The sequence below is a fragment of the Theropithecus gelada genome, chromosome 3 (assembly GCF_003255815.1).
Source record: "Theropithecus gelada isolate Dixy chromosome 3, Tgel_1.0, whole genome shotgun sequence".
Lineage (NCBI taxonomy): Eukaryota > Metazoa > Chordata > Mammalia > Primates > Cercopithecidae > Theropithecus > Theropithecus gelada.
Window position 1 is genome coordinate 94,593,788 of NC_037670.1, and position 15,618 is coordinate 94,609,405.

At 36.8% G+C, this 15,618-nt stretch overlaps 1 protein-coding gene across 5 annotated transcripts in view; it reads right to left on the reverse strand.

The window, feature by feature from the left end:
* The window catches only part of HDAC9 (histone deacetylase 9), a 910,741-nt gene that overhangs the window by 829,397 nt on the left and 65,726 nt on the right, over positions 1–15,618 (reverse strand). For all 5 annotated transcript variants that reach the window (XM_025379211.1, XM_025379213.1, XM_025379218.1 and 2 more), the window contains exon 2: positions 8,338–8,458. In XM_025379211.1, the coding sequence (XP_025234996.1) occupies positions 8,338–8,362 (25 nt within the window). In that variant the 5' untranslated portion in view covers positions 8,363–8,458. The remainder of the gene's footprint in view (positions 1–8,337; positions 8,459–15,618) is intronic.

The window sequence follows — 15,618 nt, forward strand, 5'->3', positions numbered from 1 at the left end:
TGTAGACAGCTGAAAACTGGATCCCTTCCTTACACCTTATACAAAAATTAACTCAGATGAATTAAAGACTTAAATGATAGACCTAAAACCATAGATGAAAACCTAGGCAATACCATTCAGGACATAGGCATAAGCAAGGACTTCATGACTAAAACAAAACACCAAAAGCAATGGCAACAAAAGCCAAAATAGACAAATGGGATCTAATTAAACTAAAGAGCTTCTGCACAGCAAAGGAAACTATCATCAGAGTGAACAGGCAACCTACAGAACGGAAGAAAATGTTTGCAATCTACCCATCTGACAAAGGGCTAATATCCAGAATCTACAAAGAACTTAAACAAATTTACAAGAGAAAACCAATCCCATCAAAAAGTGGGCAAAGTAAATGAACAGCCACTTCTCAAAAGAAGACACTGATGCAGCCAAGAGACACATGAAAAAATGCTCATCATCACTGGTCATCAGAGAAATGCAAATCAAAACCACAATGAGATACCATCTCACACCCTTTAGGATGGTGATATTAAAAAATCAGGAAACAACAGATGCTGGAGAGGATGTGGAGAAATAGGAACGCTTTTACACTGTTGGTGGGAGTGTAAACTAGTTCAACCATTGTGGAAGACAGTGTGGCAATTCCTCAGGGATCTAGAACTAGAAATACCATTTGACCCAGCAATCCCATTACTGGACATATACCCACAGGATTATAAATCATGCTACTATAAAGACACACGCACACGTATGTTTATTGCGACACTATTCACAATAGCAAAGACTTGGAACCAACCTAAATGTCCATCAATGATAGACTGGATAAAGAAAATGTGTCACATACACACCATGGAATACTATGAGCCATTAAAAAAGATGAGTTCCTTTGCAGGGACATGGATGAAGCTGGAAATCATCATTCTGAGCAAACTATCACAAGGACAGAAAACCAAACACCACATGTTCTCACTCCTAGGTGGGAAGTGATCAATGAGAACACTTGGACACAGGGCAGGGAACATCACACACTGGGGCCTGTCATTGGGTTGGGGACAGAGGGAGGAATAGCATTAGGAGAAATACTTAATGTAAATGATGAGTTAATGGGTACAGCAAACCAACATGGCACATGTATACCTGTGTTAACAAACCTGCACATTGTATATATGTACCCTAGAACTTAAAGTATAATTTTTAAAAAAAAGAAAAAAGAAAAACTTATGGATCATAACTGCAAGGAAAAGTATGGTAAAATTCATAACCATGCCTCACCCACTGGAAACTCAAAATTCTGTAAATCTACAGAATAAAGACAGAAGAACCAAGAAAATAAGGGGGGTGCAGTGGATAAGGAGACAATTAAAATGCAATTACAGTTTGTAAGAAAAACAAGTATATCTATTTGGTTCATAAAAAATACTTTTGCAGGCTGCGTGCAGTGGCACATACCTGTAATCCCAGCACTTTGGGAGGCAGAGGCAGGTGGATCACCTGAGGTCAGGAGTTCAAAACCAGCCTGAGCAACATGGTGAAACCCCGTCCCTACTAAATACAAAAAATGAGCCAGGCATGGTGCCTCATGCCTGTAATCCCAGCTACTTGGGAGGCTGAGGCAGAAGAATTGCTTGAACCCAGGAGGTGGAGGTTGCAGTGAGCCGAGATCACGCCATTGCACTGCAGCCTGGGCAACAAGAACAAAACTCCATTTAAAACACACACACGCACACACACACAACACACACACACACAAGACTTTTGCACCTCCCAAACTTGTGATCTTTTAACAATTTTATTTAACATAGTTCTTAGCTTTCTAATCCTACAACAAGTTAGAGGCAATAAATTATAAGTGGAGAAAAATGCTATATGTTGACATTCTCAAAATATGACAAAAATTAAGAAATATGCAGAAAACCACAGAAAGTAAAGCCTTTGGGGGATATTTGGTGTAAAAGTACAGGTTACATGGCTCCACATACCTTTGTATTCCCCTAGAGTTAATATAGTACTGCAACACAAGCACATGTGCACCACACATGTATACACACACACACAGTTTTTGTACTCTTAAGAATAAACTCCAATCTATACAGAAAAAAAAATCCTTCTATAAAGGTTTCATATGATGCTATAAACAAAGGGCTGTACATGCGTATTTGCAGAGGTAGCAAGATTTTGCTTATGGGGCTGAAGAAAATATATAGTCTAGCATTGTTTCATAATTGTGTTGATGAAAAGATCAGTGTAAAACAGTATTTATCAACCGCTGTATATTTGGCCTAGATTTTCATCATAATACTTAAAACAACAGAGGTGTTGAAAAACATGACCCCAAAATGCAATAAAGAACAAATGTAAGAATTGTAAGTATCAAGTTTAAAGTACTTTTTCCTCAGCATATGTGCAATTATAATTTCAGATAAATTGACATTATTTTTAAACGCTAATTAAGGAAATATAATATTCAGCATACATTTTACTCCCATTTTCTGCAGAGTTCCCACTAACAGGAACTTGAATTTTCTAACAGCTACACTGGGCATTACTCCGCATGATTCATAAAGAAAGGCTTAGGCAACTCTTAGAAAATGTAGGTAAGCTGATCTGCCCTCATTTTAATGTGTTTCAATCTCTTTAAAGGAAACTTACTTAACTTCTTAATGACTGGTTAAATCAAAAGCGCATTATAAAATACTCCACCTCTTGGTAAGCAATACCATATTTGCAGTCCTAGGTATAAAATTTTAAGACAAATGTAGAGAGAGCCCAGCTGTTCACCAAACCTGTCTCCTCCTCTTCCTGGAGTACTGCTAGACTACATTTCCCAGCCTCCTTTGTGGTTAAGCATGGCCATGTGGCTAAATTCCACTCAACGAAGTGTGAACAAAAGTGATGTACCTTTGGAAACTTCCCACACTCAATGCACTTCTTCCATTTCCCTCCCATCAGCTTGATGTGGAGATGCACACTGACCTTAGAATACATGAACTGAAGAAGCACAAACCAGTTAGAAGCTGTCTGAGGCAAAGGGTAGCTATTAGAAAAAGAGCAGCTCGCTACTCAGGAAAACCCTTTTAGTCTTTATATGAATGAGAAATAACCTTGTTTTCTGTTTAGCCTATATTATGGAGGTTGTTTGTAGTGTTACAATAATGAAAATTATATGTTAAATTATCCACCAAAATTAATTGTGAAAAGCAAATGTAAGAACAAATAAATGTGCAAAACGAATTTATACTGAACATTTTCAGAAAAGGTTTATGCCTCACTTATTAAAGCACTGTCCTTCAAAAACTAGAGAATGATTAAAATGCTTTACTTGGTTTGTTTCAAACTTGAATATCAGATTGAGAAGTTTTGACTTACAAATAGTGAAAGAATGAATCACTTAATTGTGAAGTTAAAGTAGTAAAAAAAAAAAAATTCCAAAACAATAGTTAATCACTTTAACATACAGTGTTTCCTATTAGCACCATACCCTGTGATTAACTTCTGCTACAACAAACATCAAAAAACTAATTTGCTTTATTATCCTGGAATATTTTTCTTGAATATTACTTGAAATAGATAATTGGCCAGTGGCCTGAAAATATTTTAGTTATATAGAGCTACTTGTCATGGGATTTGACCTGTATTTCATTAAAAAGCTAAGTGATCATACTCATCTAGGGAAGCCATAACCTATTTGATTTGCCCTAAGACTCTATTTCATTTAACATTCATTTTTTATGGTAACACGTTATGAACAAACTGAAGAAAAATACCCACTTGGACATTATGATATTTGTTTGTAGCTTTGTCCTGGTTTTAGTTTCCTACTTAATGACTAAATGGCACCACAGTGGGTAATGCGCTGCAGTAAAAGTGGTGAATCATTAAAGAGTTCGTAAATTTTAAAAACAGGGGCAGGCCTTCTGGGTCCCATATGCTTCTAAAAAACCCGATGTTGTGCTGTATTAATTGAACCATGAAGCTTTTATTAGTCCTCTTTAAAAATGCTTGCAGAGAAGCTTTTATTAATGCGTGCCCCCAAATTGTTTATACTACTTAGCATTTCCATAACAATTTATATTTCAAAGAACTTTTTGATCATTAGTTACATCTACTCTACATTTCTATAGAGGAATTCATCTGTTTAGCAAAACAGAGGCATGAAGATAAATCTCTTACCTAATTTTTGCCCAAGACTTGCCAATAAGAAAATGAATAGAATATGAGAAAATGAACAGAATATGAGGAAATGAACAGAATATGAGATCCTGCTATAAACCTTTCACTTCTATAAACAGCTTGGTCCTCTCACTCCATATGAGTAGAGTAGTTGTTGTAAGTATTCCCACAATGGTGAAAAGAGAGATGAGCTAGCTTTATACACGGGGCTTTGAAAACTAATGTTATAGGACTTTGCAACACATCTCTGGCCACTCTGCCTTCCAAACTTACCTAGAAGCCCACAAGGCCAGAACACTGCACAATTCTAAGGGCAACAGGCACATTGTGTTCTATGCTTGGAAAATTCCTTTGGATGCATTTTCATCAAAATTAATTACAAAAATTAGATTCCATCAAATTTAAAAATCATCCTGGAATCATGTTAGGGTTGATGTAGCCCAATTTATTTTAAAATGTTCAGGCTGAAATCAGGTTTTCTATAATCTTGAGATCAGACTAAAAATCTGCTCTGGGTTAAAATACGCTTAAACTTCTTTTGAGGAAAATCAAGGCACTCCATAAAAATTTCTTTGCTCCATCCATCTCCCCATAAAAATGAGATGGCTTATATAGAAGCAAAGCCACTAGAATGTTCCCCTCAAATTATTGCCTTCTCTAGGTTTCCACAGTGGTAGCTTTCTTTCCTTTTTTTTTTTTTTTTTTTTTTTTTTTTGGAGACAGGGTCTTGCTCTGTGGTCCAGGCTAGATTGCAGTGCAGTGGCATCATCATGGCTCACTCACTGCAGCCTTGACCTCCTGGGCTCAAGCAATCCTCCCACCTCAGTCTCCTAAGTAGCCGGGACTACAGGCATGCACCACCATGCCAAGCAATTTTTTCAAAACTTTTTTGTAGAGATATGGTCTCACCATGTTGCCCAGGCTAGTCTCAAACTCCTGGGCTCAAGCAATCTTCCCACCTAGGCCTCTCAAACTGCTGGGATTACAGGAATGAGCCACTGCACCTAGCCAGTGTTAGCTTTTTATTTATCTATCATCAGAGAACAAAAAAACTAAATTATCATAGTTTTGCTCACAAGAGAGACACTTACTTGAGACAGGACTTAATGATGTATTTTTTTTTGTATTTATGGTCTCCAAATATGAAACACTAGTGCTGTTGAATGGACTAACAGCATTTCTACACTTTGCCAAGTCATAGTAAAGAGCAAGATACATTCTACAATCCAGTGTCCTTCCCCCAGGTTACCACACGATACTCTTCCAGGGGGGAGTCTGGAAATCTGTATTTTTAACAAGTCTCAGGAGATTTTTACTATCTGACACGTTTGGAAAATGCTAGATAAGATGGGTCCTAAAGTCCTTCTTTCTGAGATTTGGCAATTCTGATAAAAAAATTACATTACTAGAAATAGTATCCATACTGCTGTACAAAGGAAATAAATTTCTGGTCCTAAATTTATTAAAATACGACACTGAATGGACCAAAGCTATTAATATTTCTGTCTCTCCCACGAAAGGGTGCTGTCCATAAGGGTAGAAACTGTTTTAGTGCTCATTGTGTCCCTATTGGGTAACACACTGGCTGGCACAAGTAAGATGCTTAATAAGTTTTGAATGAAGAGCTCAACTGCAGCAGCTAGCTGCCACACTTATCCAGATAGTCTTTCCTCCATTCAGGATCCTCAGTGCCCAAAAGCAATACCCAATGCTCTAACTTTGAACATAACTGGGCAGCAAAATTAAAATAAAAACTAGTAAATTTTATACACAAAAATCAGCACTTATTGTTTGACTGAATACATGATTAAGACGGTGGCATTTTGTACTTCATATCAATCACATTTGAATATGGATGGAGAACTTTTCTAAGAATGATGTTAACACATGGGAAAAATAAGAATTCAAACTATACCAGAACCAATTTTGAAGACAAACATACTCAGTCTGAAACATGGACTATTAAAGAATTTCTGGAACTACTGAAGTGAGTCTATTTTCCTTTCTGGTGCACAATAACTCCTTAGAGCCATTTGTGGAACAAAAGCAAAATAAATGGATGGTGATTGCATAAGACCAATTTAATTCTCTTTTTAGATAGTGGGAAAAAAGATGTAAGAAAAACGTATTTTTTTCTAAATCAAACAATCAGGTTATTTCTCACCAGTGGAATATATATGGCACCATAAGATGCAAGCTAATAACAGGAGAAGAATTTTTTTTTTATGTTTGTGGCAGGAACATTTTCCTTTATCTATGCAAAGTGCATTTCAGGTCTCTGATCATAGTTATTTACTTGCAATAAATAGAGAAACTCCTACCCACCTGCCACATTTACTATCACTTTCCTCAACTTCAGATTTCATTCATAAAAACTTCCCAGAGTTGATGGAGACCTCTGTATAATGTTATTGTCAACACAGCAGAATTATTTATAAGAAAAAGGTACACAAGGAAATTTTGGTGACCCTAAAGTCAAGTAAGTTTCACTCAATGTCTTATTTATCCATTACCTTTTCTCTCCTCATAAATGAACAATCATCATGACTGGCAAGAATTTCCTCATCAAAATAGCAGCTTCCAGTAAGATTTTCATTTTATAAAATCAATATTCTTGGGGAGCAGGGTATACCAACATCCACTGCCAAATATTATCACAAGAAAAAAAAATTGACCATAGTGGTTCTAAATTAATGCCTCTTTTAAACACTCCATTTTTGAAACACTGAATTTTTGTACAAACAAATATATGTAATATTTAAAATGCAATATACACCTATATAAGGTAAATGTTATTTTAAGTTCATTCCAATAGTAAGAATAATAGTACTAGACTACAATTGTAATAAGCAACGCAGCTCACAGAACACACTTCAACAAGGTTGTCTGCAGAGGATGGTGGAGGATGGGATGAGAAACAGGCAGAAGAAGCTAAACCAGTGATTCCCAAAGTGTGGTCCCCAAGCAGCAACAGCATTGCCAGCGGAGCCTGTAAAAATCACAATTTCTGGGCCCCACTCCAGACTTACAAAATAAAAAACTATGAGAATAGGGCTTGCTTTAACAAACTCTCCAAGTGATGTCAATGTATGCTAAAGTTTGAGAATCACTAGGCAATAAAGACTCAGAGATAACGGGCATAAGTAACTGTCATCTGCTTAACCAAGTGACAAGCCAATTATCAAACATGGTTGTGACTAAAGACTCAGGGATTTCTTGACTACACCATGTAGAATCAAGTTCCAAATTCAGCATACAGGTTGGCAGCCTGTTGGGGATATGGGGAAAGGCTGATGAAACAGTAGAATTCCCAAACAGCTAACGTGGGTGTGGCAATCCAGGGAATGAAAATCTTGGCAAAAGTTTTCTCCCTTATATGCCCCGAGTATGACAGTACATAAGCTTCAATTTAGAGAGTTGAATAACCCAAGAATATGAATATGCTAAAGAATCTATAAAGAAAGAAATGTTCCTATAAGTATCCAAGCAGAAAATTCTTGTAAAACTTGTCTGTTACTAGTATGTGGTATCTGACCCTACTTCATCATTCCTAAAACTTGGATTGTGTTTGTTCCAAAAATGACAGCCTGTTCCTGGAGGAATGGGTGTTGGCTGTGCTGATCACAGCACTACATGAGCAGCACACATCACTCTGGAACAGGAGGAAGCAGGTGCTGAGATTATAATTAAATATGTATATAGGAAACAGGAGTGGCAGCAAAGAAGGGTGGGGAGGAAAAATATCCTTCCTGTGTGTCAAAGAGATGGAGGTGGAGTCAACCCACAAGCTGACTCCCAAAGCCCCACAGTATAATTTAAAAGCATACAGACACATGTTAGGTCAGAAAGATTACGGGTGCAAAATGGATTCCTACATAATATTTCATATTCATAACTTCATAAAGTTCAATCTGAATGTTACCTTGGAAGCAGAAGAATTAAAGTCCCATGCTCAGACTAAAATGCAAATCAAATCAGTTGTCCAGGAAGCAAACTGGGTGAAGCAATAGAGAATTAGCTATCAAATGCAAAATTCAAACTTTGTTACATTAAGCAATCTTTGTTCAAAAAGAAAGTTCCTTCATAAATTAAATTACTCAGTTTGAAACAACATAAAGCAACATCTTTCACATAAAGTCTATTAACAGTGTAAGAAGCAACCAGACTGACCAGGCTGTGCAGGTGAGCTCATCATGAGAATCGGAGGGACTGCTAAGACTAGAATACAGATTCACAGTCTTTGTCGTTCAACTGCTGACGATGGTCCAAGAGAGATTGGCAGAGGAGAAACCTAGAACATAAGAAAAATGCAACGTTTAAGATACAAGCTATGTCAAGTCACACTGAAAAAGAAACACAGAGAACTGGCCTTGAGTGTCGACTTAGCCACAGTGCGACCGTGTGTCTTTGAGGCAGTCATATCAACCTTCCAGGTCTCTAAGTCTTCATCTAAAAAAGAGCAAATTTAGCAGTCTCCCTTATAGAACAAGAATATTGAGAACATAGAAATAAAATAATAGGTGTAGAAGGAATCTGTGAGGGAGAAAGCAATTCACATAATTATAATTAGCTTACTATTTACTGTTCACTATAATTTGTTTGCTATTATCATTATTAGAGAAATTAAAAACCTTTTTTGGATTCTTGGATATAAGTATCTCATTACATAGCATTTTAAACTATCGTTATCAAAGACTTCCTCTTACAGAAAGGACCTCTTGGCAAAAAGAAATGTTTAATGGACTAAAAAAAACCCAAAAAGGCCATAAACTATAAGAGTGACAGAAAACTCCCATGATAATTTCCACTTCTTCTTAAAGTCTTTTGTAATCTTGTTCCAGCCCAAAGTAATAGCAACCATAGTCTTTCTAGGAGTCAAACTAACTGGATGGACTTTTCAAAAGGAATTTAAGGGACTTTCTGCTTTTAATTTGAATGTACTTCCACTTCTAGACACTTAAAGGAAAAGCAACTGGAAGGACATTTTCCTAAGAGTTTACTGGAATGTCAAACTTAAGAAAAAAGCAGCAGCTTTTAAAATTACACTTAATGAGTTTCTTACTAAAATGTTATATCCCAATTGTACTATTTTTATAGACAGATGCTGTAACTCTGAGAATTATATACTCCTTTATCTTCAGAATCCAACATATTTATTGTGACTCGTTTTTCCATCACTATTTTGAAAGTGTTATTGCTATTTTTGCCCAAATGTATAAAGCCAGATATAAATACATATTTTCTTTGAAGAACTTTATAACATCACCAAGAATACCTATAATACTTCATATGGTCTCTAAATAGAAATGTGCTATTTAGTTATTGAAACAGCTAAGTAGTGTCATTAGATCTAGCAGGCTACTTCTCATAACATCCTTGATGCTCAATAAGTATTAAGATTTAATAACAATTAAAATGTACATTTTTATAAATATCCTTCAAAAATTATATTGATGTGCTGTTTTATTAACATCATCTGAAGAGTCTTGATTTCTATGTTATTGAGAAAGCAACATCTCTAAAGAAAGATAAAAATGAAGGGCAAATTTTTTTTATTTTTATATCAAGAAATGGACATTCTGATATTAGTTTTAGATAAAAATTGTTCAATGTGATGTTTACTACAATAATAACATCACCCTTTGGGAGGCCGAGGCGGGTGGATCAGTTGAGGTCAGGAGTTTGAGACCAGCCTGGCCAAGATGGTGAAACTCCGTCTCTACTAAAAACACAAAAAATTAGCCAGGCATGGGGGTGGACACCTGTAATCCCAGCTACTCAGGAGGCTGAAGCAGGAGAACCACTTGAACCTGGGAGGTGGAGGTTGCAGTGGGCCAAGATAGTGCCACTCCACTCCAGCCTGGGCAACAAAAGCAAAACTCTGTCTCAAAAAGAATAATAATAATAATTATAATAAACATAAATATAAACATCATCACATTGTTCTTTATAGTTACAAAGTACTTTTAGACATGTCACCATATTTGATATTACTTTCATAAGAACCACGCTAATAGATAACTTGTAACTCTCTCCTCTCACCCTGGACCTAATAGGTGAGGAAACTGAGATGCTATCTGCTTCATAATTAAAAGTAAATAAAATAAAAGTTAAATTTACTTGAATTTGAATTTACAGACTATCTTAAATTAACAAGTGTGAACTTCAAGATTTTGTCATTCTTATTTTTTTACATTGTGCTCTGAAACATTTTATAAATGCTCTTGATACATTCTTGATTCTCAGTTGCACAATTTGATTTTAAATTAAGAATAACAAATAGAAAGCAACAGGAAAGCTTTAGAGAATGTAAGTGAAGCAGCTCTGAAAAGTACCTTCCATCAAGGGCATAGTTAGTGTGATTCTTAAAAAAATGTTTTTCATCTTTAATGTCACTTTGTACAATTGATACTTGTGTATTTGCCAATATAACTCAAATTTAGCCAATAATTTCTAACAGTTCAACAGCAGTTAATGTCTACCACTTATTTCCACAAAAAAAACACGTAACAACTCTCCATGACATGCTGATTTGTGGCTGGATATGTAATAGTTGGGTTTTGATTTCATAGCTCCAAACCTAAGTTGCAAAGTAAATCTGGGATGGAAATACAAATTTGACTTACAAATATCAAGTCTTTTTGAAAGTAAAACAACTCCCCTTGCCTTCAGTTTTTTTAATAACTGCCTCCTTATGACACATTGCTCTAACATTTATGAAAATGTTATCTGAATACTCTTTTAATGAAAATTAATAGGCATTTCTATATTGATATTCACTAGTTTCCATTTACTGCATTTCCATTTCCAATAATCCACATTAAATCAAAGTTATCATTACTGCCACAGCTGCACAAGTAGAATATGGTGATTTAAGGAGTTCTCCTAAAATGTTTCAGGGATACGGATCTGCTGTACATATGTGCACATCACATGTATGGATGCATCAGAGGCTATATATGCTTCCCTCTCCTCATAGCCACAAAATCAGATTAGCAGCCTGATCCACACCTTTTAGGGACAAAATTGATATATAATTTTATATAAATTAAGACCACTTTAAGTTGCCTGGAAAAGAAAGAAGGGTCAATGGCCAACATCTGTCAATGAGAATGGGGAATTTATTCTCAAATCTTCCCACACTTCTTTATCCAAATGGGCTGCAGAGTAATAGACTGTTTAGAAGTTCCCCTCATATATTAGTCATTCTTATGATAAGTCTGAACTAGAAATAATAGGAAACTGGCCTTCAGGTGGGTAGATAACAAAAAAAGAATAGAAAAATAATACAAATTGTAAGTACAGATTATCAAAACATATAATAGAAATATATCTGTTTTCAATTAATAGTTTCAATGAATTTTAACACGAGTTTCTCCATGCTGTAAAAAACATATCCATATAGGTGCACATTGAAGGAAATAAACACAAGTGCAGCCAAAACAACTGCTGCTATGAATCCTTTGTCTCTTAAGATCCAGGAATGGTTATTTTGGTTCTTGACTACATCAATCCACAATAAAAGACTAAGAATCCTTTGCTTCAAAAAGATCATCTCTGACTACAATTTTGTCAGCTCCCTGAAAGAACATTACTACTGTAATATCCTCGGCTGTAGCACAGGGCAACAACTCAAGACAGTGACATCTTGCAGTCTCAGCTTACCCATGCAGCCAGAAAAAAAGAGGGCACTACCACATTTCACTATCCCAGCCTATTACTGTCCTTAACATCATATGTGGTAGTCTTCCATGGGTCCTTTAACCATTCCACCTGCTCAATAGTAATAGCATCACAAGTCAGAAGAGCTTTACATGACACAAAGAAATTGCACATGGAGTATCTCTTCTGATCTTCACAACAGTCCTTTGGCGTACACTGAATCAGCTGTTGTTATTTCCATTTTACCAACAAGGCGTCTGAGGTGTAAAGAGGTTCAGGAATTTGTTTACAGATATGTGGCTGGCAAATGGAGGGCTGATCCTGTAACTCTTAGCCCAGTGCTTTCTTCGTAGCATTGCAAGGAATTACAGGCCACTTGGGCAGAGCTGTTTGAACATCAAGACCTTGCCTATCTAGTCATTACAACTTCAGTAATGGCTCATTGAGATGCAGGTCTTCTTTACTAAAGGACCTATCAAGCCATTGAATAGATCAAACTCAGTCACAAAACATGATACAACGAATCCAAAAGTTGCCATAAAAGTCTACAAATCATTTCACAACACAAGCTTTCAAATTTGACTTAGACTTCATGTTTCTTGAATATCACAATAACCATTTTGGTTTTTAACTATACTCTGAGCTTCTTATTACAGTTGTCCTTTTTCCCCACTTTTGGGTAACTAGTATTATTTTGGATAGTGTGCTACTAAAAAAGGAGACCACTTTTGTAGTCTACGTAGGTAACAAAAACCTTGTCTATTTAAATCTGATATATCTTCCTTATGGCTAGGGCAAGCCAAAATGTACAGTTCAGTCTACACAGCCATTCACACTTATCTACAGGTCCTTCTCTTCTCAAATTGAGCCATTAACCATGGTTCCTCTATAGAGTATGCTTCAAAAACTCAGTTTATCACAATCACTATATAGATCATTTATTGGTGGGAAAAGCTTACTGTGCCAACACGCTGAACACCAAGAGATTCATCAGATCCTCAGTCTCTCTCTCTCATGCCTTCGAACCTGAAATTCTACTGTAATTTTAACTTTAGAGAAAAGCATTAGAAGACTGCTCTTAACATTGTGTTCAACTCAACAACCCTTACTGAACACATACAAGACACACTGTTACCCAACATGGAAACCTTAAATTCTATTTCATTTATCTGTTTCTTGCTTTTACCATAGACAGTCACCAGAATGAGAACACTGATCTCTTAAAAATATCTTTCTTATCTGAATCCTCCTTTCCATTTCAATTAATACTGCTTTGGCTCAATTAATTATTTGTTCTTGATTGGATTCTTAATCTAGTCTTCTATCTGGTATCCCTGCCTCCAGGGAATGTATAAATAAATGAATGAGTCAGTAACTACAATTTGGTGACACACAGCTTCTTAGTTGGTATTCAAGTGCCTTCATAACTGGTCTCCTTTCATCCCACTTTTCCTCCTTCCTTCTTTTCCTCATGTGTGACCCCTATGGTTTCAGGCAATCTGTGATTACTCCTAGAGTGATGTTCAACATAATTAGCTACTACCGAGGGACAGGCTACTCAGAATGAACACCTGTATGAGCACTGGTGGAGCTTTACTAAAACACATAGGCTGACTATGAGTCCTGATTATTCCTACACAGTAGCATTCGCATTCCATGCTTTTGTGTCTCTGCAAAGGATACTATTACCTTTTCTGCACCTCCCACCTTGAATTCTTGGAGTTTTTTTGGTTGGTTGGTTTTTGAGGTAGGGTCTCACTTTGTCTCACGTGATCACAGCTCATTGCAGCTTCAACCTCTGGGCTCAAGTGATCCTCCCACCTTAGCCTCCTGAGTAGCTGGGACTACAGGCATGTGCCACCATGCCCACCTAACATTTTCACTTTTTTTTGTAGAAACAATCTATCCCCATCATCCTGCCTCAGTCTCGCAAAGTGCTGGGATTACAGGTGTGAGCCACCGCACCCAGCTGTACCTTGAACTCTTTAAGGCCATATCGAAATGAGAATTCTTAGCCAACCACTCCAAGTAAAAGATCAGCTTTCTTATCTATGTTTCCATTGTACCTTGTATCATACCCATAATAACATCACATATGTTAGACAATAATAATGCCTCTTTATGTTAGTGGAGTACTTTCATCCATGATGAGGCTATGTTCTTCAGTTCAGGGACTAAACTACATTCATCTTTGTAACCCCCACACCTAGCAGAGAACTTGGTACATGGCAAGTACACAATAAGTTCCTGATGAATAAGTGAGCAGGCAGTAAGAACTAAACCAATGATTCTGTAGTTATACAACTTTGAGGCAGAATCACTTATCCAATTTGTTAGTATAGATTCCTGAAAGACTAGTACACAGTCCTTGGATTTGGAACAGAGAAAGAAAGAAAAATATTCTTGAGTTTAGGCCACCATCTAGAAAGAGCAAACCTAGATGGGATGGGTGCCTGCATGGGTTGGGAAGACACCAGACATCCCCAAACTTTGCCCATGAATTATGTTGACCAACATAGGGTCACTTCCTAGGCTTTTCAATTAAAGTAATTTCTTAGCTCATTGAAAGGATTCCGTTTCTCTCTCACCTTATTAGCATCAGTTTTTTTTTCCCCAAGGACATCCATCTTTTTATCAGACATGCTCTACAAACTCAAGTTGGCCTCAAAACAATCAAACCACTTATTCATGAAGACAAGGGAACATGGGATGCAGAGATGTAAGGATACTTGTTTCCCTTCAACTTTAAGTAACAGTAGCAGGACTGTGCTCACGGTGCTCCTGACAATATGTATGTTGTCCTGAGGAATAGAATGATAAGAGTCTAGGACTCTAGGGGTTCTAGGGACTGGGAAACTGATGGGCACAAGCAAGAGCCACACCAGCAATGAAGTTGGTGATTTAACCTTCCCTAATACCATAACAGACACCTGCTGCTCCGATTCACCAAATGTGCTGGCAAAGACTGGCATATCAACTACTTTTGGCTCATTCTGGACTCTGGGGAGTGATCTATGCAAGACTATTGGTTTCACTCCCCACCTGCACTGCCAACGGTTTGCTGAATTCACCCTCAGAGCATACCTAGGAGCAGAACATGTCACCCAGAAGGCCACACATCTCACATAGAGTCTCTGTGCCTACATTTTAAAAGCAAATAATAAGCTCCATTCTAAGACTTTTAGGAGAACCATTTAAGAACAGGCTACATTGTTGGGTGTAATATAGAGCAGGGAACGCAGCTTGGGAGGTTAGTTATGCATATATTTTGCATATTTAAGATAAGATTCAGTAGTCTATACTATAAATATAACTCAATGGTAACATCTAAAAATACATAACATAATCAGGAATGGTCTGCTGGATATTGCATTTCATAAGAACAAATCTTGCCAACTACAGTACCTGCACTAATAAAAATAGACCTTTTCGTAGTAAGCCTTGATTTTTAAAACACTGGGCTTAGCCCCAGGGTATCCAGTACCCAACCCATATTCCAAATGCCTCTACATCATAAAGATCATTTTATCAAAAAGTCTTACTCCACTGATTTTTATTGGACCATCTTTGAAGGCCCTATCTGCAACTCCCCTCCTTGGACAATAGGAAGTCACAGTCACCATTATCACCAATTTGAGTTTAAAAGGAGACCACAATGCCCAGAAACTGCAGGATATACAGGCTTCTTTTCAGTCATGGCAAAGGGGTTGTTTAAAAAAAAAAAAAAAAGAAAGAGAAAAAAAAAAAAAAAAGCTTTGTCTACCTGTAAATACACACTGGACAGAAGTC